Genomic DNA, 24,561 nt, shown 5'->3' with positions numbered 1-24,561 from the left:
CACCGGCACCGGCACCCCCGGGCACCGGCACCACCGGCATCGGCACCGCGACACCTCCGGGCACCCGCAGCCTCGGCCACAGGCGCTGCCGGGCACCGACGCCGCTGACACCGGCACCGACATCCCCGGGCACCGGCAGCCTCGGCACCGGCACCTCCGGGCATCGCGCCGTCCTCCGAGCGCCCGACGCCGCAATCGACACCGCGGCACCGCCGGGCACCAGCAGCGGGAGCGAAGCCCCCAGCGCAGACTCCGAGACATCACCGGCACATCGGGCAGCGCACCCCCGGGCACCGGGACCGAAGCCCCAGGGCACCGAGCACCGGGCTGCGATGCTTCCCGGGGCGGGTCCGCTCGCCTTCCTCCTCCGGTGTCTCCTGCTCCTCTTCGCCTCCGAGAGCCGAGCCCGGGCTCGTAAGTCTTCCCCGCTCCTGTCCCGGCTGCGCTGCTTCCCTCCGTGCCTCAGTTTCCCCGTCACCGGGGTCCCCAGGAATTTGCGGGGGTGCTTTGCGGTCATGGCTGGGGGCACGGGGAGGCTTTTGACCACGGCAGGTGTTGGACCTCCGTGGCTGGGATGTCCCAGGCCGTGCAGCCAGCCAGGTTTCCTGTCCCGCACCACATGGCTGTGTCCCCCTCTGCCTGCTGCTGTCCCCGCCTGCTTTGTGGAGTTGTACAGCACCGAGCACAGCACTGCCAGCTGGTGAGGGGGCTGGGAGGCTCCGCGGGCCGCCAGGGGTGTGAGGAAGGTCTGGGACCCCCTTCCATGGGCTAGAAATGCCACAGAGAAGGAGGCTGTCTTACAGACCTTCCTCTGCACAGATCCCACCCTGCACGAGTGCATCTCCCCTCCGAGGGTGGATGGGGATGGGGCAATGCCTCCCCCACTCCAAACAAAGCTGGGGGCTTTCCTCCGTATCATCCCTTGTCCATCTCCATGTTCATCCTTCAGTCTCTCCCACTTTGCTCCCAGCGGGCTGACTGAGGCAGAGAAGGTTTGGGATAGGGAAGGGAGGTTTGGCACTTCCCACAAAAAGGCTTGAAGGACTTGGCCAGGGCTGTTCAGGAGCTTGGAGGGTGTTGGATGTGTTAACTGCAGCCAGGAGGTGGGCTTGGCTTGGGCAAGGCACCAGTGGGTGCTGAGCACCCCTGCAACATCGCAGAGCCACTGGAGCTCTAAGCAATTTGGAGCAGGACCTGTTGTGTCCCTACATTTATTCTTCCCTTTAATCTCCTGGATCCCAGCGGAGTCTGCCGGTGGCTGCGTCAGGGTGATTTACAACTTGCCTGCTGCCAGCAGTGCATTAGGCACTCAAATAATCATCCTCCTGGAGCGTGGACCCAAAATACGAGCACTGGATTGCTCATCCTGTCTGTGGGGTGTGCTGGGGGGAGAAGGCAGGTGGATGGATAGGGCTGTGCAAAGCCCCGGGGAGCAAAATCCGGGTGAATTCAGCTGCTTTCCCTTCCCTGGGCTCATCCAAAGCCGCCAAACCCAGCCCGCAGCATCTGTTTCTTGAACAAGGGATGTGGGTCTGACTCCCTGCTTCTACCCGGGCTGCTGTGGTAGAGTTAGGAAGAGGATGGAGACATCTCCAGAAGGTGAAAGAGGTTTTAGGGGAGGTGTTTGCTCTTTGGAGGTGGTAACAGAGCCTGTAAGTTGGGCATAAACTATGACGGATGGGGGCAGTAAGGGTTTGTATCATTTGGGATGACGTGCTGGGGCCTGTTTGCAGGACTTAGAACGCTGAATATGGGATTGAAGCAGGATTGGAGCAGTGAGGTCCAGAGTCACCCCCCAACTCTGAAACACTTCAGCTTTGCTACAGGGCATATCCCACAATGTGGAGGGCTTGGCCAGAACTTGCCCCATGGTCGAGGGCAAGGTGGTTTGGGTGACAGAGTCATGATCAAATTGTAGACTTCTCTCCACCATCCACCTCTGCAGCCTCACACTTTTCTCAGGGCCGAGTGTTCAGGGAGAGTGAAGACAGGAATAAATTAGTTATGAGCAGGCTCATCAGCCAAGGGACCTACAGTGTCGTGGCTAAAAATAGGTGAGAAGCAGAAATGCTCAGGCTTGAAGGCAAGTCAGAAAAGAAGAATTTGCCCACAGAAACAGTCTATTTTAGGGGATTTGCACTCCCAGCTGAAAAGAAGTATCAGAGGCACAGGTTACTGGGACGAATGTGCTGCATTCTGAGTAATTCAGGGACAATGGTTGAACGCAATGATGTTTTGGCTGGAGGCATTTAAACACCAGCATCTCTGCAGAGCATGGGGCAGTGGTTTTCCCCAGGAGCTTGGAAGTTGCTGTTTCATTTCTTTTTAACATGGTTGCTGGAGAAAACGGGGTTCCTGGGATCCCTCTGTCCTACAAGTTTGGATCCAGCAGGGATGAAGGGACTGGGTGCTCCAAGATGGGAAGGACCATGATGGAAATCAAGTGCTACCATGTCCATGGTAAGGGAGAGGTGAGGGCTGCACACCCTGCTATAAGTAATGAAGCATTCCCTTGGGAAGGAGTGGGGGGAAGCAGGACCCTATCTGCCTGGCTTCTCCACCCTGGGGAGCTCAGAGATGCTTCATGAGACTGCATTTTCAGAGCTACAGAGTTTTCCAGGCTCCCAAAGTCCCAAGCAGATATTCCCAGCCAAGAACTGAGCGAGGTGAGCGTGTAGGAATTGATCTGAATATGAGCAGAGTCTTCAGGATGCCACATGTCAAGGGTCCAGTGTGTTTTAACCAGTCCCTTGTCAGCTAAGTTGGCATTTTAAGCCCTTCATAAATACAGGGCTGTCACAGGAGCGCCTGGACTCTGTGTACCAGACAGTGCTCCTTACACTTTATTTATGGCTGCTCTTAAAACTTACAAACTGGTTTGCATGAACTCCCTCCCGCATGCCCGGCACGGCGCTGGCTGGCAGGTGTGTGACCTCCAGAAAAACTGCTGGGGCTGGGAGCCCAGCTCAGACATGCCCTGCTCCAGAGACAACTCCAGGGGTGCCATCTGGGAATGCAGGACCACCCTTCCCCCTCAGCCTCGGGATGCAACAGGAGAAGAGGAGTGAGGGGAGATGAGCAAGACCCCACAACCTCTTGCTGAGCCATCGAATTGCTCAGAACACTCCCAGAGACAGAATCACAGAATCACTCATGGCTTGGGTTGGAAAGGACATTACAGATTTAGGATAGGTATTGTGGGAAGAAGCTTTCCAGCTACCAGGAAATTGAAATCTCACAAGGGGCTGTTGCAGAAGCTCTGAGCAGCATCTTCCCTCAGTGGTTTAGAGACACCAGTCCTCAGTGACAAACTGAATGGTGTGGAGAAACCCATCCTGGGCTGCATCTCCCACACCATGAGAAGGGAATGTCTCCTTAGGATGTATCGCAACAACTTCAGACACCAGCCACCAACGAGATGCCACCCCACAACTTTCTGACCTGCTTTAGATCCAGTGACAAGTAAACCCATGTGACTTTTCTGAGTGTGCTGCTGCTGAAGGTGCAATAAATAAGGTGACTGATCAGCATGGGAGCAATTCACTGCTACAAATGGCTTTTCACTTCAAATGAATTAGGAAGATATCCAAAGTTTGACCTCTGAAAATAAAATTATTGGCCTGGCATGGGAAAAAATGGTCCAGAGCCTCCAGCTTTTAAGCCTCCTTCCTTCCTTCCTTCCTTCCTTCCTTCCTTCCTTCCTTCCTTCCTTCCTTCCTTCCTTCCTTCCTTCCATCCATCCATCCATCCATCCATCCATCCATCCATCCATCCCCATCTTGCTTTTGCCCAAACATGCTGGCACCTCTTGCCAAAAACACGGCGTAGCACTACTGAGATGCCAACAAGTGTCTCCTGCTGCCCAGCCCTGCCAGTCAGCTTTAATTTTACCAGCAGGCCCTTTGCAGACATGAATCAGGCTGCTTTCGAGGGCTGGACCCAAACCAGGGCTCCACTTGTGATTAAATGTTTGAAGGAAGCAGCCAACTGGCATGGGAGCCTGCGAGCTGAGCGGGGCCACGTCACACCAAGGCAACTTGATTTCTTCACCCTCAGCATAATTCATGAGGATGCTGCAAGCAGGGAAAGATGAAGTCATTTTCTCACCCTTTTGCAAAACTATGTTGTTGGTTTTTTTTTTTTTCTGTTTTTTAGTTTTGTGGAGTTTTTTTCCTCTCTTTTCTGGGTTTCTGCATTTCCAAGCCACATGCTCACCAGTTTTGTGTGGTTTGCTGTAAGCTCATGACCTGCCTGGCCAGGAATAGGGAGTTGATGACTTGTCAAGAGCTATGGGGACAATGTAGAGTCCTGATCTGGGAAAGGGAAGGAAAATACCTCTGCCTGTTCCTCTGGTAGCATCCACTCCAAAGCTATTGCAAACCTCCACCTCTGCAGATGCAGTGGTGGCCTGGACCGGGCGGTCTGGACAGCTGGTGGTCACCACTTGTGAAGGTATGACTTAGAGAATCAAGTGCTTAAAGCCATCAAAGAGAGGCTCAAGTCTGCTGGCAGGGCTTGAGTTGGAAGAGACCCATAAAGATCTTCGTAAACCCATGGGGCTGCCTTTCCTGCTGGCCAGAGGGTCTGGCCATGGTAGAGCATCACCTGGGTTCTTCCTGAGGATGGTCATGAACTAGAGGAGGGACTGCAGCCCACCCCAGCATATCTGGGCGAATTTCGTCTGGTTGATTGGAGAAATCCACCAAGCAGGTGGCATCTCTGGCTTTGGTGAGGTGGGACAACACCAGCTGGGCCCTCCCAGCCACTGCCGCGTCCCAGGTGACAGAGCGAAGCACTGGCTCTTAGCACCTTTGGGGTGGTGAACACCACTGAGATCATTTTGGGGACCCTCTGCTATTCTTTAAGGAGCCCTCCCAGCAGCCTGGCAGGGTCAGCACCTGCTGGCTCACCGAAGTTCACGTAGCAGGAGGTGGGCATCATGCCTTGGAAAACAGCCCTCCCCCTCTCCTGCATCCCCAGGGTGCCGCAAGTTTTTAAAGACCCATAAATGCTTCAGGAGCCGTAAATGTCTCCACTGCCTTCGAGCAACGCAATCACCCAAACTACCTCAAATTCCCTCGATGACATAACCTTTTAAATCACCTTCGGTTTTCAGCTGGGCTGTGAGCACGTAAACCACGAAAATCACACGCAGACAGGTGTGTGCTTAGAAAGAACTTGGCTCCTGGGGTGACCCTCTGCCTGGTCAGAGCTTTGGCACACGTCACGGGAGAGTGGGAGCAGCCCCACGGCTGTTAGAGGGTCCAGGTTCCTGCAGGTCCAACCGGGTTTGGAGCTCAGTCCTGCGGGACCAGGTGATGCCTGTGGATGTGAACATTAAGGGTGACTAAATTGGGGTTTTTGGCCCAAGTCCTGAGGGGTTTGGTGGTGATCCTGGCCACCAGCTACTTGTGGGGAACAACGTGAAGGCTGCCCTTGCTCTCATCACAGAGAGTTGTCCCAAGAACCAACCCCTTTTCTTACGTAGCTTCTCCTGGTTGACTTTCAGGGCCGGACATGTTCTGCGACTTCAATGGCAAGAAGTACAGCCCGGGGGAGAGCTGGCACCCGTACCTGGAGCCCCAGGGGCTGATGTACTGCATCCGCTGCAGCTGCTCCGAGGCACGTCCCCACGGCGCCGCGGGCAGGCGTCGACACTGCTGCTGCTGCTGCTGCTGCTGCTGCTGCTGCGCTGGGGCTTCGCTCAGCAGCTTTGAAGCAAATCGGTCCCGGTGTCTCATTTGACCAGAGAAGCCCTTTCCAGTCCCATAGTGGCATTGGATTAATCTCTTGCCTTTGGCAAAGGCTGTCCCCCTGGGGGGTGTTGGGTTGACCTTGTGAGGGTGCTGCTGTTTACCTTGAGGAGACCTTTTGGTACTGAAAGGGAGCTGGTGAAAAAGATGGAAGTTATTTTTTACACAGATGGACAATGATGGGACAAGGGAATGGTTTTGAGCAAAAGAAGAGGGGAGATTTAGATTAAATGTTCACAAGAATTTGTTACCTGTGAAGGTGGCGAGGCCCTGGCACAGGGCGCCCAGAGAAGCTGTGGCTGCCCCACCCCTGGGTGTGTTCGAGGCCAGGTTGGAGCAACCTGGTCTAGTGGAAGGTGCCCCTGCCCAAGACAGGAACAAGATCTTTAAGGTTCCTTCATACCTAGATCACCCAGTGATTCCATGATTCTGCCTCTGTAGCGCCGGTGGGTTGTGGGTGGAGGCAGCTCAGGGCTGCTGTCAGATGACGGGTGGCCTGTGCTGGTGAGAGACCATGAGCTGGCTGGGTTTGAACCAGGGCTGGAGACATCCCTGCCGAGTTACAACCAGCACAATTTGTTGCAATAATGTTGTGTTCCTCCCCTCGCAGGGGTGGACCATGAAATGAATGTTCCCTGTGGACTAAACAAACCACCTCTGTCTCTCCCCAGAACACCAACATCAGGTGCTACCGGATCCAGTGCCCAGCTCTGCCGTGTGCCAGCCCTGTCACGGACCCCCAGCAGTGCTGCCCGCGGTGTCCTGGTAGGTGGACATTCCTCAGGGATGGGGTGACAAGGTGGCTGTGGTCCTACAGGGTGGTACCTCCACTGCTGCCACTTGTGGCAATGCAGCGATGCTGGGTCTGGCCCTGGTCACGGAGCTCCGGCTGCTTTTCTCCTCCAAAAATGTCATTTTGATGGAAAAGGGCTCTCTGCCAGACACCTTTCTCCCCCCCATCCCAAGAGCTTTGTAGGGACAAAATGTCAGTTCACACGTCAGGGGCAAAACAGAAGCTGGCACTTTATTCTGATCATTTGCCAGCAAAGTGTCTTGGACAAAAAAAAAATTACGTTTTTTTAACAACTTCCTTCTCTGAACTGGACACTCTCTCAAGTTTTATCCCCAAAAGTTTTCCTACCTTACCACTACTGATTGCCTCATTTTACCTCAATATGTCCATTCTCACCCCCACAGATTATCTCAAGATTTAGTCCCAAAACTTTCCCTGCCTGAGTGCTGGCAAAGCTAGTCAGAAACCATCAGTGATTTGAGAAATCAGGAAGAAAAAATAGAAAAAAACCTCATTAATTTTGATTTTTCGTTAATTACCCATGAGAGAAGCCCTTTTTACCTGACTCCATCTGAATCTGACGATCATTACAACCAGGGGAGGGAAAAACCCAAGAATTTTCTTAAAAATCTCGTGAGGTTCGGCTTTCAGGATTTCCCTCTGTGCTGAGCTCAGCACAGCCAGGGCAGCCCCATTCTCCAGGAGCTTTTGGACACTTAATTGCTGACCAACCATGCAGTGCCCTGGCCACTTCACAGTGACCACAGTGTGTAAAGGGCTGCTGGGCCTTTAGGGATGGGCTGGTGGGGCATCAGTGCTGCATCAGGGCCAGGCAAGGGCTGGCTCTCATCCCGCTCCTTTCTCATCCTCTTTTCCAGAGCCACACTCTCCGTCTGGCCTCCGTGCGCCCGTCAGGTCCTGCCAGTACAACGGGACGACGTACCAGCAGGGCGAGATGTTCAGCACCAGCGAGCTCTTCCCCAGCCGCCAGCCCAACCAGTGTGTGCAGTGCAGCTGCTCCGTAAGCTACCACGGGAGCTGGGGGCTGGGGCTCTCTCCTGCACCCAGCACTGCCCCACCAGCTCAAAAACCCCAGCAAGACCTGGTGGTACCAGCCTGTGTGCGGCTGGTTTATCACTGGGATTGGTTTATCGGTGCAGAAGATTTACTGGAGGTCACATGGGCCAGGTCTGGGCGGGGGCAACTTGGGGTAGGCAGTGGGACAGCCCTGTCCTCAGGGAGCACCCCAGTGCTCCGGGGCTGTGGCAGCAAAGGGTGGGACCAAGCTTGGCCAGGAAATAAAAGAGGGGCAGAAGAGCCCAAAGCACCTCCCTCTGTCATGCCAAGAGCACACACACAGGGCTTGCATCAGTTGATGCTGGACAGGGAAGTATCTGTGGCACTGGAATAGCTGGTCTGAGCCTCTGGGGCGTGCGTACACCTCAGAGCTGTGTAGCAAGAGGAAAAACTGACGTGTAGAAATTACTCGGCTTTTGAGGCTGGTTCCTCTCTTAGGGACCCCAGCTGGATGGTGGGAAACACTGGGAAGGAGCCCTTGAATCTGACTGCGTGTGCTCCTCTGCCGCTGTCCCCAGGAGCCCGTGGAGCTCCCATGTCCCTCTCGGCTGTCCCTCAGGCTCTGTTTATTTCTCAGTTAATGCCTTGGATACAAAGGGGGAAATAAAGGGATGGCTGAGGAGCCTTCAATGGGGGGATCTCCCCAGGCTGTGTCTGATGTGGTCAGCTGCTAGAACAGCTGCGTGAACAGCTGGTCTAACCCTCTCTGAAAACTGCCCCAAGACCGGAGCCTCTGGGATGAATCCTGCCTTTTATGGCACTGGCTCTTTCCTGCCTGGGGCAGGTCATTGCTACGAGCTGCTGGTCAGGAGAAGGAAGGAAGAGGCAGGTCTGGACTCTCTGAGGTGGAGAGCAGGATTTGGTATGCAGTGACCTCCGCCACATCCTGTCACCCACCAAATTTCCCTCACCCTCTTCATGTTCCTTACACAGTGGTTTGGCTTCCTGATGGGAGAAGAAGCAGCAGTGGTTTGGTTTTCTAAGGATATCCTTGGCTGACCTCTTGGTTTTGGTTGACTGGGAGCTTGTGGATACCCCAGAGAAAATTGCTGCATGGAGAAGACGACCTTGCTGTCGAGGTCTGGCTGCTGAACATCCTTTTTTACCCTTTGGCAAAGTAGCAAAATCTGATTCCTGCAACAAACTGGTGCAAATCCACTGACTGAGGTGGGGCTGGGATGCACTAAGGTCAAGGCTGGCCTCGACCTGTGGTTTTCAGCTTGAATCACTACATCACTACAGCAATGATATTTTCCAAACTACCCACTCAGGTCTGTCCCTGCGTGCCTGTGTGCTTGGCTCTGGCGTTATTGAATAAACCAGGAGAGAGGGAGGGCAGAGCTCCGGTGTGGACCTGAGTCTGGGTTCAGAATCCTGCTTCCCATTTCCACCTGTCTCCTCCGGGTCCTTTTCCTGGCAGATGTCGGAGAAAATTGTCTTCTGCCCCTTTGAACCGGGGGTTGTTCTGCAGAATTTGAAGGTGTGTGGGGGCTGTTTCAGGTCTGGCAGCACTCATGATGCCGGAGAGGAAAGCACTGCCTGCCCCTTTTTGAGGAAGACCATTCCACTCAGGAGCTTGTGTACTGTTCATGGAACAGCCATGCCAGGAGAGGACATGACCCTGCTGTGCCCTGCAGGATGGACAGTGCAGCAGGGGCAGACCTTCAGCTTTCATTAGTTGCTGGATGATTGGTGGTATTTGAAGATGGACCATCAGAGGGCTTTTGATCGTGGAATCATAAAATCCTGGAATGGTTTGTGTTGGAAAGGACCTTCAAGCTCATCCAGTCCCACCTGGGCAGGGACACCTTCCACTATCCCAGGTTGCTCCACACCCTGTCCAGCCTGGCCTTGGACACTTCCAGGGATCCAGGGGCAGCCACAGCTGCTCTGGGCACCCTGTGCCAGGGCCTCCCCACCCTCCCAGGGAACAATTCCTTCCCAATGATTTATGGTAAATCTGCAGTTTGAAGCACTGGCAGCCCATCATGGGGGACATTCAGCTCTTTATAACGCTGACAATGTTTTTTTCCCTCCTGCCCTCCTAGGAAGGCCAGATTTACTGCGGTTTGGTGACCTGCCCCGAGCTGCTGTGTTCCTCTCCCTTAACCGTGCCGGATTCCTGCTGCCAGGTCTGCAAAGGTAACGAGGCTGGGACTGAGGGCTGGGAGACTCCAGCTGGTTGCCACCTGACAGCAAGAGCCATTTCAAGCCACTTTAGCAGGATTTTGGAAGCCTGAGCTGTAAATCAGGCAACTTGTTATCTCTTGGTTGCACTGGGAAACAAAAGCTGGGGGCTTGGGTTTTCCTTGGGTAATAGGAATTGCATGTGCAAAGCTCCTGTCTCTCCAGACTCCCAGGTAGGCCAGCACCTGAAGGAGAGCTGCTTTCAGCAACAGAGAGCAAACCTCCATTTAGCCCCACAGCATCTCCCAGGACAATGTTTTTCCCTTGCAGATGGCTCCTTTGAGAAGTCCACGGAAGAGGAATCCCTGCAGTTAAACAGAGGTGTTGTACGTGACATTTGTGTTTTAAAGCTCCGCTTCTTGCTTCTAGCACAGCTCCCTGAACAGCTCACAGGATGCCCTAGCACATTGTCCTCTACCCCAGCAGCTCTAGGAGGACACTCAGATCCTTGCACAGCAGGACCATGGACACCTGATTTGCAGGTGAATCGTGCCATGGAATTTAATCTAGCTGAGGGATATCAGCCTAGGTGACACCTCAGGCCACCAGGGAAAGACTCTTCTACTCTCCCTCTGCAGCATCTTAGGGACATGGTTTGGTGAGGGACCTGGCAGTGGCAGGGAAAGGGTTGGACTCGATGACCTTAGAGAACTTTTCCAACCTAAATGATTCCGATTCTATGGTTCTATAACATCTTTGGAAGTGCAAAAGACCAGCAGGAACTGGAAATCTGGGACACTTCTCCTCCTTGTTGGCCAATGTCTGCCAGCTCAAACAGCTGAAGGACGTTGTCAGAGCAGACCCAGAGGTGACCAACAGCCAGGCCTGACCTGTGTCCATAGAGTCAGATGCCCAAATCTCTCTTGGGAGGGTTTCTCCTCCAGGAGAAGGTGTCTCCGCTCCCCTTGGGCTTGAAGGTGTCCTGCCTCCCACGCAAGAGGGCAGTGCTGGAGCTGGCCACCACTGCCTTCCCCAGGCTGTTTGTATCAGCAGCCCCAGCAAGGAAAGAGTGCTTCCTTGGCTGCCAAGGGTTCCTTCACGGCGACATTTCAGAGCTGGGCAGCCCATGCCAGGTCTGTGGGATTAGGTCACTTAGCTCCTGGCTCAGCCCTTTTCCATACTGCTCCACCACCTATAAAATCTCCAAAATAGACACAAGGGGACCCTTTGTGCTGCGTGCCTTGTCCCAACACTCTGCTCTTGGAAGCCTGGGATGTTCCTGGGATGTTCCTGGGATTCCAGTCCTGCTGGCTGGCGGCACCATTCCAACTCTCCTGGTCCCTGCCAGGTGAGAGAGCAGGATATGGCCCATTCTCACCTTTCTGATCCTGTTTGAGCCACACAGATGCCAGTCCTCGTCTTCCCGTCTAGGAAAGACCAGCCCATTTCCCTGTGTGCGTTAGGGACGTAGGACCTCACATGCGTCTCTGAGGGCATTGGGCTGAGCTTAGGGAGGGAAAGGTGCTGCCCCAGTGAGGGTGCCCCACGTGAGGAGGACACCAGTGTGGGACACTGACACCAGTTGCTCAGCACCCCTTGGGTGGTGGCAGCAGCAAGATGGGGAAGGGGCTGGAGCCCCAGGAGCGGCTGAGGGAACTGGGAAAGGGGCTCAGCCTGGAGCAAAGGAGGCTCAGGGGGGACTTTGTGGCTCTGCACAAGTCCCTGACAGGAGGGGGCAGCCGGGGGGGGGGATCAGGCTCTGCTCCCAGGGAACAGGAACAGGAGGAGAGGGAACAGCCTCAGGCTGGGCCAGGGGAGGCTCAGGTTGGATATTAGGGAAACTTCTTCCCCCAAAGGGCTGTCCAGCCCTGGCACAGCTGCCCAGGGCAGTGGCGAGTCCCCATCCCCAAAGGGATTTAAAGTTGTGTGGATGTGGTGGATGTGGCACTTGGGGACACAGGTTAGTGGCGGCCTTGGCAGTGCTGAGGGAATGGTTGGGCTCCATGATCTCAGAGGAATTCTCCAACCTAAGCATTTCTGTGATTTATATGGCTTGTGGGTCATTGCTTATCCCTGTGGTCTCTGCCCCTTCCACTCCTGATGGAAGGTGTGCAGGACACAGCATGGCTTTTTCCAGCATGCTTTGGAGTGAGAACAACTCAACTGCCTGAATCTGAACCCCCTCTTCTCTCTGGCTGCTCACAGAGACACTCACAAGACCAGTGCTTGGGAGAGGTGATGGGGAGGAAGCCACCTGGAGCCACCGTGTCCACTGTTCTCAGTTCTTCCCTGGAGTTAATTCCCAGGAGCTTCAAACCCAAGGGAACAGGTGGCACCACCGTGAAGATCGTCTTGAAAGAGAAGCACAAGAAAGGTAAGGGACAGAGAGGCCAGGCAGTCTGTATGTGGCTTAAAGTGGCTTCTCCAGGACTTGGAATTCTTCAGGGAATCTCATTCAGCAGCAGGTTTCCACCAGCAAGTCCTGCTCCCCACTCTTCCACAGCCAGCCTCACCCAGGTATCTCAGTCCTCGCGCCCACAGCCTCCTGACTGCATGCACTTTCCAAAATGGGTTGGAAGAAGAGTGGTCCTTGGAATGTTCTGGAGATCTGGGACTTGGGAAGGAAGGAGCTCAGCTGGAAGGCTCCACATGGACCTTCCAGGACAGTGCCACAGAAGGGCAGGATATTCCTCCTTGTAACTGTGTGCAAGTGCTGGGTCTGACGCAGCGCTGTCCCAGGTGTTGCTCCTGGAGGAGAGAGTAAGACAGTGAGATGAGGAGGCAAGCCCCTTGATCCAAAGGGGGGAATAGCAGGTCCTTTCTCCTCTTGGTGGCTCTCCCGTCACTGTGCCTCCAGAAGGGCTCTTTCTAGTCCTTGGAGATGAAGCCCTGGAGGAAATTTTGGGACCTCCAAAAATTTCCATGGAGGAGTCAGCAGGTGGCACTCTTCACTGTGCTTCATTCCTGTGACAGCCTCGGAGGGACCCTGGGCTTCCAGAGGTTGGGAGGCAGGTGAGGTCCTGCCCACACTTGCCCTTGTCCCCACCAGGGTGGTCAAACCCAGCAGACCCATCTCCTGGCGCCTGCTCCCTCTGTCCCATGGCACCTCCTGGGTGTGGTGGCTGTGGTATCCCAGTGACCACTGCCAGGGGACCTCGTTCCTCGACACAGCAGGACCACCCATGTCTGAGGTGCTGAAATGCAGTGACTCCACCGAGCCTTGGGTTTACAAAGAGAAGAAGGATTTATTTCCGCAAGCAGCTCTTTTCTCTCTCTCCTCCAGCTTGTGTTTACAATGGGAAGACCTACTCCCATGGGGAAGTGTGGCACCCCGTCTTCCGGCTCTATGGCCTCCTGCCCTGCATCCTCTGCACGTGCAGGGATGGCGTCCAGGACTGCCAGAAGATCACATGCCCCAAGGAGTATCCGTGTGAATACCCAGAGAAAGTAGACGGGAAATGCTGTAAAATATGTCCAGGTAGGTGGGATCCTGCCTGCTCCTGCTGCTGCCTTCCAGTTCCTTCCTTAACCTTGGTTTAAAGCCTCAGGCTGACAGATGTGTAGGGATTCACATCACTGGTGGCCAGAATTCACACCAGACAAGTTCAGCAGGGCAAGCACTGGTGGAAGGGTTGGCTTTTCTGGGAGGGCAGTAGGACTCCTCCAAGGTAAGGAAGCTGCACTGACCCCCAAAAGTTTCCATCTGTTGGGAGGATGAAGTCTGGAGAAAGACGCTCCAGGCGGGACACACTGAGAGTGCTCAGACAGATGGGAGGTGCTTTCAGGGGAGAGGACACAGTCTGTTCTCCAAACCTCTAGGTGGGACAAAAATCAGAGGTTTACATTGTGGCAGCTGAGCTGTAGGTGTGAAGGGAGAAGGGAGGACACTTCCCAGGAGAGGGGTTGCCTGTGGTACTCATGGTTTGTTGGAGCTGGAACTCCTCATCTCTGGAAGTGGAGGTTGAACACACAGATTTTGGGGTGTCCAGGTAGAACTGGGCTGGGACATGGAAAGGGGCTGGAGCCCCAGGAGCTGCTGAGGGAGCTGGGAAAGGGGCTCAGCCTGGAGCAAAGGAGGCTCAGGGGGGACCTTGTGGCTCTGCACAAGTCCCTGACAGGAGGGGGCAGCTGGGGGGGGTTCGGGCTCTGCTGCCAGGGAGCAGGGACAGGAGGAGAGGGAACGGCCTCAGGCTGGGCCAGGGGAGGCTTGGATTGGATGTTACAGAAAATTTCTTCCCCCAAAGGGTCTGTCCAGCCCTGGCGCAGCTGCCCAGGGCAGTGGTGAGTCCCCATCCCCAGAGGGATTTAAAAGCTGTGTCGATGTGGCACTTGGGGACATGGATCAGTGGTGCCTTGGCAGTGCTGGGGGTACAGTTGGGCTTGATGATGTCAAAGGTCTTTTCCAAACTGAATGGTTCTGTGATTCCATGGTGGAGAAGACCACTTTTCCTTTCCTGTTCAGTGTGTTTTGGGTCTCAGCTCCTTGGTCTTTGGAAAGCTGTTTGCCTTAAACCACAGACCTGGCAAAGATGTGGCAGGGATGACATCTCCTCCTGGTCCCACTGGAGAATGTTTTGTGGATTATACCTCTCTGAACTGACATTTATCAGGAGATGTTCAGCTGATGGACCGCCCACAGCTTCCCTGGGGAGTGTAAAGGTACCTGAGTGTCTTTGAGCCTGGCTGCAGGTGCAGCAGATTGTGCGTGATCCCCTCTGATCAGCATCTTCAAGGGGTTTCTGTGGAGGGGTCTCACCCAGGAGAGCAAGCAAAGGGCACTGCCGTGTTTTGGAATGGCTGCAAAGTCATTTGAGCTGAGATTTTCAAGGTTTTCCAGCCCCTGAGCAGAGAGGTTCTGGGATGGCCTCCCTGGGGGAGTGAAGGGCAGAAGCTCAGCTTGTTTTAATAAGGTTTTTGATGTGTTTATGAGCAGGATTTATGATGTGGTGCCTGGTGGGAATGGGATGTGATGACTGAGCAGAGCCCTTCCAGTCTTGCATTCCCACTCCAGTGGGTCTCTCTGGTTTAAAGCTGACAACTTTCCCTGCTTGGATCTCTTGTCTGTTGTTCAGACTTCATTTTATTTCCAATTAAACACCCTGATGCAGCCAAAATGATTTTGTTCTTGCTTTCCAGTTCTCACAGATAGCGATCACACACACACACATTGCTCAGCCAAGTTACATCCCTGCCCTTTCCTTCCCTGCATGGAGGCTTTGGCCAGCTTCTTTTTCCAGGTGCTTTCTGTGACTGTGCTTATCTTCCTCCTTTGTACCCCGTAACTTAGAGAGGAACACTAAGGGATTTTGCTGAAGGGACCCTGATCCCGGGAATGGCTGCGATGTGTTGTTTGGATGTGGGGAACACGGCTGTGGGCAGAGCAGGTGACCATGACCTCTGTGTCCCTGCTCCTCCTCCCTGATGCTGTGGGCAGTCGAGCGGCTCCAGCGGGGAGCTCCTGAGTTGTTAAATTCCTGTTGAATTCCGGGGGTTCCTTTCCTGCTGTGAAGGTGGGGCTTTAATCATGGGCTCCATGATCTTAAAGGGCTTTTCCGGCTTTAACAACTCCACGCTTCTGTGAATGCCCTGGAGCAGGTGAAGTTTAAGGCTCTGGGACAGAGGTTTCCCTGCTCCCTGACCCCACAGTGGGAGGAATGAGGGTGCTGGGCTGTGCTCATCCCCCTCTTCCTCACGCTGAACTGCAGAACTGAGAGCCTGTCCTCTGGTTGCTGACAAGCTTTGCTTCCCTTTAAATTGGGACTTCTATCCCCTCTCAGAGAAGAAGAGCTCAGGACCACCCCAGAAAGCCTGGGGGAGAGCAGAATCAGGCCTAAAATAACTGTCTTACTAAAATAAACCCCAGGCATCTATTTATAGCCAAACTTTCTTTCGAGTAGTGTAAAAAGTTTCAGCATCCAAACTGACTGGGAGAACAAGGCTAAATTCAGCAGAGCTGGGCTCCTCTGCATTCCAAGGACCACAACCAAAGGCAATAAATCTCCTTCCAAAACCATGGGGGATTCTTAATTACTCCAGATACATTAAAAAAAAGAGGGAAAAATTAGCAGCTCTTCTTTACCAAGAATGCTGAAAAAGTCATGTAGGACCCAGTGTGGATGTCCTTGTGGTGACACCCCGTGTGGCGAGGGTGCTGGCGCTGGTGCTGAGCCCACCTGTGGGGCTGAGCCGGGTGTGCTGCCCAGGCAGCCCAGGCTCCTTTGCTGTGGACTCATCCCTTGGCTCCCCTGATGTTCCTCCTCCAGTGGGAGCGAGGTAGGAAGTGGGGAATCCAGCCTGTGCTTTGTGGCGATGGTGGCATCAAGGTCACTGCAGAGAGTATGAGGGATCCAGATGGACAAAATCCCCTTCCCCATTCCACTGGCACAGAGGCTGCCAGAGTCAGGGGGAATGAGAAACGTGAGAATGAGGAGGTCCACAGGTCCCTTATTAACCTCTCCTTTGCTGCTGGTTCTGATGCTGGGGACTGGATCATGGGACAGACACGACTGTGCCACGTGGCACCAAAGCCAAGATGCCTTTTCCATGACCTGGGTGCTGAGATGGTCCTTCCTGCCCCTTTTTAATGAGCTCTGTCCTTGTGTTTGCTCAGAAACCAGAGTCAAACCCACGGATGAAATCACCACCCCCCGGTGTAGCAGGAGCCCCAGCCGTGTCCTGGTGTACACATTTGTGCCGCCACACTCCGAGCCCTCCAAGGAGATCCTCAGGACCATGGCGATCGAGAAGGAGCTGGCAGAAGAGGTGGAAATCTACAACTGGAAGTTGATTAAAGGTGAGCACCATTATGAAAGCAGCCAGCAGAGCAGGAGGTGTGTGTGGAAACCTGATGCTTTCCAAGCTTTGTTCGATTTTTCTGGCTTTTCTAGAGGTGCTCCACCCCTCGCGTGATGAATCAAAACCTGCTGACAGCAGGCTGTCTCTTCTGCCTCCCCCATTTCATACTCTTTTCCTGCATTCCATGCAGACTGGGGGCTGGAAACCACTTTTGGCCCCACTATACCTCACCATGAGCTGCAACACCATCTGGAGGCACAGCACACGGGCAAGCAAGACAAGGGCCTTGGGGCTGCTCCTCCAAACCTCCCTGCTCTCATGCCAAATGCACATGGAAAACAAACAAAAAAAATTCTTCTGGTCACTCCGTGGTTTTGCTTTTGCTCTTTTTTTATACCCCAGTCCACCTACAGCGTGAAAGCTGCTGCAAAGGTGCACACAAGGGGGATGAATTGTCCCCAGCGCACTTTTTGGATGGGTGGATTTGGATGCTCCTGTTGTTGTGTCCTCTGGACGTCGAAGCACAGCAAATACGCTGTCAAACAGCACCAATCTCTTGCTCTCTCCCCACGCCTTCAGCTTTGCTCTTATAGACCAGAGGAGTCCAGGGACACCTGGTCCTGTAGATATTTGTGCTGTTTCTCTGCAGCCCATGGAAGCATCCCAGTGCCCCAGTCCTGAGTTTCCATCTGACATACTCTACCCCAAAAAACTTGAGCACTTAAGGTTGGTTGTATGTTTGCTACGGATCCAATGACCCTCGGCCTGCATCTGCTGGGCATGTGTAGCCAGGTGTTCTGGTCTCCTGGTATGTCTGTGTTCCACATCACTCCCTAGGGAGACCTCAGCCAGCTGCTGAGACTGGGCACACATGGACAGCAGCCCGAGAAATTAACTCCGGAGACAGAGCCCTGGCTGCCACCATGTTTCCATCCTGCCCCTGCCATTCTCCATGCTCCCCGGTGCCCTCCTGCCCGTGCTCCCGCGCCTCAGCGGGGCCTCCCTCACAATGGCACCTTGTAGCTGAGGACAGCTCTGAGCCCACGCTGTCTGGGCCCCGCCGCTTCCTCCCCTTGCTCCTTGGCACGGGGCAGCACCCAAACCTTCTCGGCACCTTCCGAGGCCAAAAGCTTCACGTCTGCATGGAGCTCCCAAGCCCTGCCAGCCAGGGACAGGGGAGGCCCTTGTCCCTGAGGCCAACACAGCTCTTTTGCTTGGCAGACTGAAGTGTTATTATTGGGAGAGAGCATGAGCTCACTCACATATGGATTCCACCTCTCCATGGTCCATCACTCTACCAACAGAGCAGAGTGTGTGGAGTAGAGAGGCTGCAAGTCACGCCTGGACCTCGTCCATCTGCCTTTGTATGGGCTCATGATACCTACGTGGCCTCATCTATTTCTGGGCCAGGATGGTTTCCTCCATGAAGCAGGAGTTGGGAGGAGAAACCAGCACCAATTCCCAGACAAAAGTTTTACCCAGCTGGCTGGTGGCACACGACTGGCCTCCAGAAGAGTTGCAGAGCAGGCTTCCCCATCTTTTTAGGGGTCTGAACATCACCAGGAGTTTTGAAAAGTGGCTTTCTGATGTTTTTGACCTGTTGTCCTCTCGCTATAGGCCCTGTTAAGAAGTCCATCCCCATCTTTCTTACAAACCCCCTTCGAAGCACCAAGAACGGTGGTGCGTGCCCGACAGCCCCAGCAGCTCGCTCCATCTCCCCCCAAACGCTGCCAGGAACGCTGCTGCCTGTTGGATGGGATGTGCTTGCCAGGAATGGCACTGCCCTGTGCCAGCTCCATCCATCCTGCCTCTCCGCTGCTGGACTGTTCTTATCTTGTGCTCTCCTGATTCCTGCTGGAGCATGGCCTGCGTTCCTGCTCTGCTCCCCAGCTCCTGGCATGCATCAGGAACGACCATCCCGGGGGGCAAAGGTCTCAGCCAGCTCTCTGAGAGCTCTTGGGGGAGCATTATCTAGGTCGGTTGATTAAAAGATGTTTATCTCTTGTAGCTCTTGTTTAAAATATCCTCTTGGTTACTAATGTGCTGGAAAGTGCTTCATCAGCCCCGGGGACTGTAAGCACACCCTCCTGCTCCTTTCTAAGTATAGACCAGAAGGATTTATTGAACACTTGTGCCTTTCTTGCGTCAATAACAGTTTTATTATCTCCATCCAGTATCTTCTTTTGTTACTGGTAGGACTTCTTTACCCAACCCACTGAAAGGACTAATTAATAGTCCAAATATCCATCCATTTCTCTCTATGTCTTTGACTTCCTGTACTAACTTTCCGCAGTGGATAATGTCTAATTTATATGGATTGTGAGGCGCTTCCCCTTCATTACATACTCTTTTTGTGTGTAATTGCTGCTGGGAATCAGGGAAAGTCTCTTAACCAAATAAGGGGGACCATGTTTCCTCTCACATTTGCTGGCAGCAAGAGGCTGAGTACTCCGGGAGCCTGAGGGAGAGGTGGGGAAGGATATTCCAGGCATCCCTGCCTGGTTTGTCATGCCTTGCAGGAGAAAAAGAATATCATAACCCCTAATCCCACAAGAAGGTCACTTTCATTGCTAAATGCAGATTCTGGTTTGCCTGGGTCAAACATCTGAGTCAGGCACCTCCACTAAGAGGACAATGCTGGCAGGGGCAGAAATACCAATCTCTGTTGAGGTCACTTGTGTTTTTTCCTGTCTGGAGGAATTTCAGCACTGGTGACAAAGAGATAGAAAACTTTGGTCCCTGGCTGCTTCCAGGACAGGAAATCATCTGAGCATGGAGGGGTCTCTGCAGTCGGGGAACATGGGTGGTTGAGAGTGAGCAGAGGGGACAAGGATCCCAGCATCCCCTTGCTCTCACCTTTATTTCTTTGATGGTTTTAGGGGAGACTTGAACTCCTCCAGGGCAAGATGCTTTCTGGAGCAACACAATCCTATTGCTTTCACTGCTGCATGGTGAAACATCCTGATTCAACAAGCAGTGACTCTTTTCATAGAACCATAGAATCTTAGAAAGGTTTGGGTTGGAAGGGAGCTTTGAGCCCATCCCATTCCACATCCCTGCTGTGGGATGGGACACCTCCCACTAGACCAGGTTGCTTCAACCTGGCCTTGGACACTTCCAGGGGTGGAGCAGCCACAGCTTCTCTGGGCAATCTGTGCCAGGGCCTCCCCACCCTCACAGGGGAGAATTTCCTCCTAATATCTAATCTGATACTTAAATGAGATGTTTCCTGGCCTTGGCCCACCCTGGATTCATTCCCAGTTCCCACCAGGCTTTGGCAGCAGGTCCTGCACCAAACCAGGACCCTGGGGCAGCCAGGGCAGGCAGTGTCAGGAGGGAACAGAGAATCCAAACCTGTGTGAGCCTTGAATCGGACGCTGCAGAACCTGATGCCGTGTCCCTTCTGCAGGAATATTCCATCTGATCCAGACCAAGAAGATCAGCAAACAAGAATTCAAGCAAGAAGCACAAAACTTCAGGCTGATCACCAGGACGAATGAAGGTAGGGAGAGAAAAATCCCATTTCCTGACTCCTCCAGCGCTCCCTGCCCCAACCAACCTCCTGATTTCCTGCTCTGCTCTGGCCATTCCAAACAGGCTGCAAAATCCCAGCATGGCATGGGGAGCTGAACCATGGGGAAAATGCTTGTGCAAGTGTAGCTGGGTTGGGGCTGACCTGTCTTCACATCCATACGCAACACTCCTGGTTAACAGCCACATTTTCACTTTATGGTATTGGAAAGGGCAGCCAGCTTTCTAAAAGTGGATGCACTCTTGTGAAATCCAGAGGTTTTGTCTCTCCAGAGCCCGTAAAACTGTTTGATTTTTATATCTAATCCATCTGGTGGTACTGGGAGCATGGGGGGAGGAAAAAAAAAATGATGCGAGGGATTAGCAAAAAAATAAACTGTTGAAATATTTAAAAAAATCATTCTGGACGTTCCGGGATGTGCGTAAACATGACAAAGAGCAGGAATGCTGGTGCACATGCTGGGAGTGCCTGCATGGAGCGAAGCTGCCACGCTGTTTCCTGCTGGCTGCCTCCTCGCCTGGCTGCGTTGGGGTTTAATGGGATGGGTTCGGATCAGAGCCGTGCCCGCAGTGCCCAGCACCCATGGGTTATGGGGTCAGTCGGAACAGCGCTGCTGCCCAGCGCGCACAGCGCTCCCGGTGCCCCAGGGACGCTGGGGGTTGGTTTTCACCCCTAGTCCCTTTGAGACAGCAGCTTTTGACCAAACCCCGGGCGATTTTCCAGTCCCTGCTCCCAGGCTGGGCTTCACACCCTGGTGGAGTCTCTGGAATGTGCCTCCTTCTTCTTGCCTCAGTTTCCCCTGACAAATAACCCTGTTGTGAAATAACCACTGCCGTGGCTGCAAGTTCTAGGAAAGCTCTGACCGGTGATTTCTTCACAGCAGGAGATTAATTCAGCTAGAAAATATTCCCTCCACCCCCGGAGTGGTGACATTGGGGCTGCATAATCCTTGCTGGGACTGCACTGGGGGAAGAGAACACCTGGAGGGAAAACACCTCCACCCACCTCCTACACATTGGGGGATTCTTTGTGGGAGCATGGAGAGGGATTGGGACACTTTGTCCTGATTTTGGGGGGGGGTTTGCAGTTCCACATTTGATTTGCTGGGACTCTGCAGCTCCTTGAGGGATTCAGAGGGATTCCTTCTTTTTCTGCAGCAGGATTTTCCCCTACCATGGGTGCTGAATGCAGACCCAAGGCTGAGGCAGCAGCAGAAAGATGAATATAAATGGGGGGGTTTTGAGCAACCCAACCCAAACAAGTGGGGCTGACAGAAGAGAGGAGAGAGCCATATCTGTCCACTGCCCATGAAACTGAAATTGTGGCTTTGTGAGGTTGAGACAAAAGACAAGCAAAATGCTTCTTCCCCCAAGAGGCAGAAAGTCAGCCCAAAGCTGAGACATGCCAGGGAGGACATGGACCTAACACCATGTCAAAGCACCCCTTGGGGAGGTGGAGAGGGGGAGTCTGAGCCCCTTTTCTTTTCACACTGTGCAAGTGTTTTCCAGAAAAGTATTGTAAGGGCCGTTGATTGTCCCATTAATTGCAGTGCAAGGGCAAGAGGGCCCCTCCAAGCACCATTTTAACTGCGAGATGACGAAGTCTGGGGCTTGGATCACTTACAGGCTGCTCTGACCACGGCCGCTGTAGTGTGCAGAGCTCTCCCACAGCGAGCTCCTTGCGGATCCTGCAGTGCCGAGGGTGCTACACATGGGGCAATTGTGCTTTCCTGCTCCAAGGCTGCTCCTAATGTGAGTCTGTCGTTGCTCATCCAGGTCACTGGAACATCTTCCGAGCCCAGACGTCGGAGCTGAGGATGACAGAAAGCCCAGAGAAGGAAACAAAGAACTTGTAAAGCAAAGAACCTTTCTGTAGCTAATGATTTATCTACACACAGACACACATACACATATATATGAACTCCAGAGCTGCATTATTAAATAGACTGGCACTGCAATACAGGTTACACTAGTGGAAACTCCAGGAACTCCAGAGAACAATCCCAATCCATTGGTGTCGAAGCCGCAGCCGTGTAGGTGCCTCTCTCCAGCGGGAGAGTGCAGGAGGTTGGCTGTCACCTCCCGCTATCCCAAAGATGTCGGCTGAGCAGAGGGAGGAGGGAGAGATGGAGGAGGGGCGAGACCTGGTGCGGCACGAGGAGGTGGGATCCAGCCCGGACACCCCGGCGTTCCTGAGGAGCACCAGGAGCGCGCAGCAAAGCAGAACACAACCGTGCTCCTTACCAGCTGCTGGTGGAAAGGTGACCTGCAAAGAAAGAAAAACCATCCCTCTTTCTTTCCTTGGAGCCCCTGGGAGCTGCAAAGGGGTTTTTTTGGCTGAATGCCCTCCAAAGGGTGTTTTTTGAAAAATCTCCTCTCTTCCAGCTGGGACGATACTTTTCCCTTCTTTGCAGGTCACTTGGAAATGTAGGTTCTGGGAGGACCCACCTGCTGGCAGGGTCTGAGACCCTGAACACTGCACTAAGGTCACTACTAAGCATTTATTGTGCTATATATTTATATCTATCCTATATAATATCTATGGGGCTGTATTCACAGGAGAGGCATCTCCCAAAGGGCAAACAGGATCATTTCTGCAGCATGGGGAGGAGGGCATGCAGCAGCATCACCTTCCCCCTGTCTGGAAATAACTTTGGGGGATTTTCAGGTTGTTTTGGTACATGTATTTATCCTAGGATTCTTGTTATTTTCTGTTTTGATAAATCTATTTATTTGGAGATCCAACTCTGTCTGACAAATCTGATTAAAACATCTTCTTGATTCAGCTTCCTGTGCTGGTTCTCTTTTCCCTGTACGGTCTGTGTTAAGGCTCGGGGGCCCTGGTGGGGTCTGGTTCCCTTGCACTCACTCAGGCAGCATCCTCAGGGTTGGGATGCAGGATGGAGGCACACAGAGAGATCCCACGGATGCTTTGCTCATCCGTAGGGGATCACCCCTTCCCATTTGCTTGTGGTCTGCTCACAGCTCTGGGCTGAAAACAGAGCTTGGGGCTGGGGCCCTGAGCTGGCACTGCTCACCAGGGCCACATAACAGGGCTAAGGTTATCCAGGAAAAAATCCCAGTGAGGCCTTGAGCATCAGGGTGCTCCCCATGGCGTGAGGTGAAGGGAGAGGGTGAAGCCACCTCCTTGCCCCACGCCCACCTGCATGGCGGTAGCTGCGCACAGGCAGGGAGGATGCTGCCAGGCCTTGGGCAGAGCCTGACCCCTCTCTTGTCAGCCTAATTAGCTGGCCCTTGTGTGATCTAATTGGAGCTGAGCCGAGGGCCAATTTGTGCTCATTTACCAGAAGTGGCAGGTTTGGAATGAAGCTGCTCTGGTGGATTCATAGGGAAGGCTGGGAGAAAAGCAGCATGGATTCTGCACTGCCTGGTCCAGGTGAGGTTTCCTGCAGGTATCTACAGGGTGCTGGGCCCACACAGGCTGTCCTGGGACCATAGACACTAAGCCCAGACACAGACAGACCTCTCGAGTGCAACTCAGCTGCATGCCTTACGCACAGAACTCCTCGGCCATGTCCAGGAGGGTGGTGGATGCTGCTGGATGCTCCGTGGCCAGGAGAAACCCTTTGGTGAGCAGCAATAGAGGAACCTGCATGGGGGCAGTCTCTTCTCCCAGGGAACAAGTGACAGGACAAGAGGAAATGCCCTCAAGTTGCGCCAGAGGAGCTTCAGGTTGTATGTTAGGGGAAATTCCTTCCCCAAAAGGGCTGTCCAGCCCTGGTACAGCTGCCCAGGGCAGTGGTGGAGTCCCCATCCTGGGAGGGATTTAAAGCTGTGTGGATGTGGCACTTGGGGACGTGGGTTAGTGGCGGCCTTGGCAGGGCTGGGGAAACAGTAGAACTGGATGGTATCAGAGGGTTTTCCCAACCAGAACAATTCAGTGACTCTGTGATTCTATGGATGTGGTCCCTGACATCCCTCCCTGAGCAATTCCTGCCCAGAGTGAGGTACATTGTACAGAGAACACCACACATCTGAAGTGACCACAGAGCTTCCTCGCCCCGGTGCTGCATTGCCCTGGACTCCTGGCTGAGCCCTCGACATTAACAGTGATGTGCAGGATGGAGTTTCTTTGGAGAGAGGTTCATGGAAGCACAAGGTGGAGATGGAAAAATCTCATCCTAAGGAGTTTCCCCCCAGGAGATGCTAGTGCTGCCTGGTCCCTTCCTGGGAAACATGGATGGCATTGTCCTGGTGCAGCTGCTCTGGGGGGAACAGGGTTTGCTCTGCCCCTGCTGCTGTTGTCCTTGCACTGAAGGTGGTCCCAGCAAACAGGGTTTGGTGCTGACTGCACCCACCAAGAAGGGAGATGGGGAAGTCTCCAAAAATGCCGTTTGTGTGATGTGGCTCTTCCATTCTCCCCTGACACCCCCAGCTCTGCTGGCCTGTCTCCAGAGCAGAGGGATGGGAGGGAGAAGACACCAGCCTCCCCTTGGCTTACCGGTGTCAGAGATTTCCATTTCC

The 24,561-nt window shown here is 53.7% G+C and overlaps 1 protein-coding gene across 2 annotated transcripts; it reads left to right on the top strand.

Moving 5' to 3' along the window:
* Positions 1-22,861, top strand: CHRDL2 (chordin like 2). 2 transcript variants are annotated; one of them, XM_039556514.1, is made up of 11 exons: positions 1-414; positions 5,510-5,622; positions 6,425-6,518; positions 7,425-7,567; positions 9,672-9,765; positions 10,081-10,136; positions 11,956-12,124; positions 13,034-13,228; positions 16,361-16,543; positions 19,955-20,047; positions 21,853-22,861. In XM_039556514.1, the coding sequence occupies exons 1-11, from the start codon at positions 333-335 to the stop codon at positions 21,930-21,932; spliced, it is 1,302 nt and encodes a 433-aa protein (XP_039412448.1). In that variant the 5' UTR covers positions 1-332; the 3' UTR covers positions 21,933-22,861. The 2 variants fall into 2 exon arrangements, with proteins under 2 accessions (XP_039412448.1, XP_039412442.1); XM_039556508.1 differs by lacking the exon at positions 21,853-22,861 and having other exon boundaries at positions 19,955-20,176.
* Positions 22,862-24,561: the final 1,700 nt, after the last annotated feature.

Source organism: Corvus cornix, chromosome 1 (genome assembly GCF_000738735.6).
Source record: "Corvus cornix cornix isolate S_Up_H32 chromosome 1, ASM73873v5, whole genome shotgun sequence".
In the NCBI taxonomy this organism is placed as follows: Eukaryota; Metazoa; Chordata; class Aves; order Passeriformes; family Corvidae; genus Corvus; species Corvus cornix.
The sequence above is the reverse complement of the archived record's forward strand: the minus strand, read 5'-3'. Positions and strand labels throughout refer to the sequence as shown.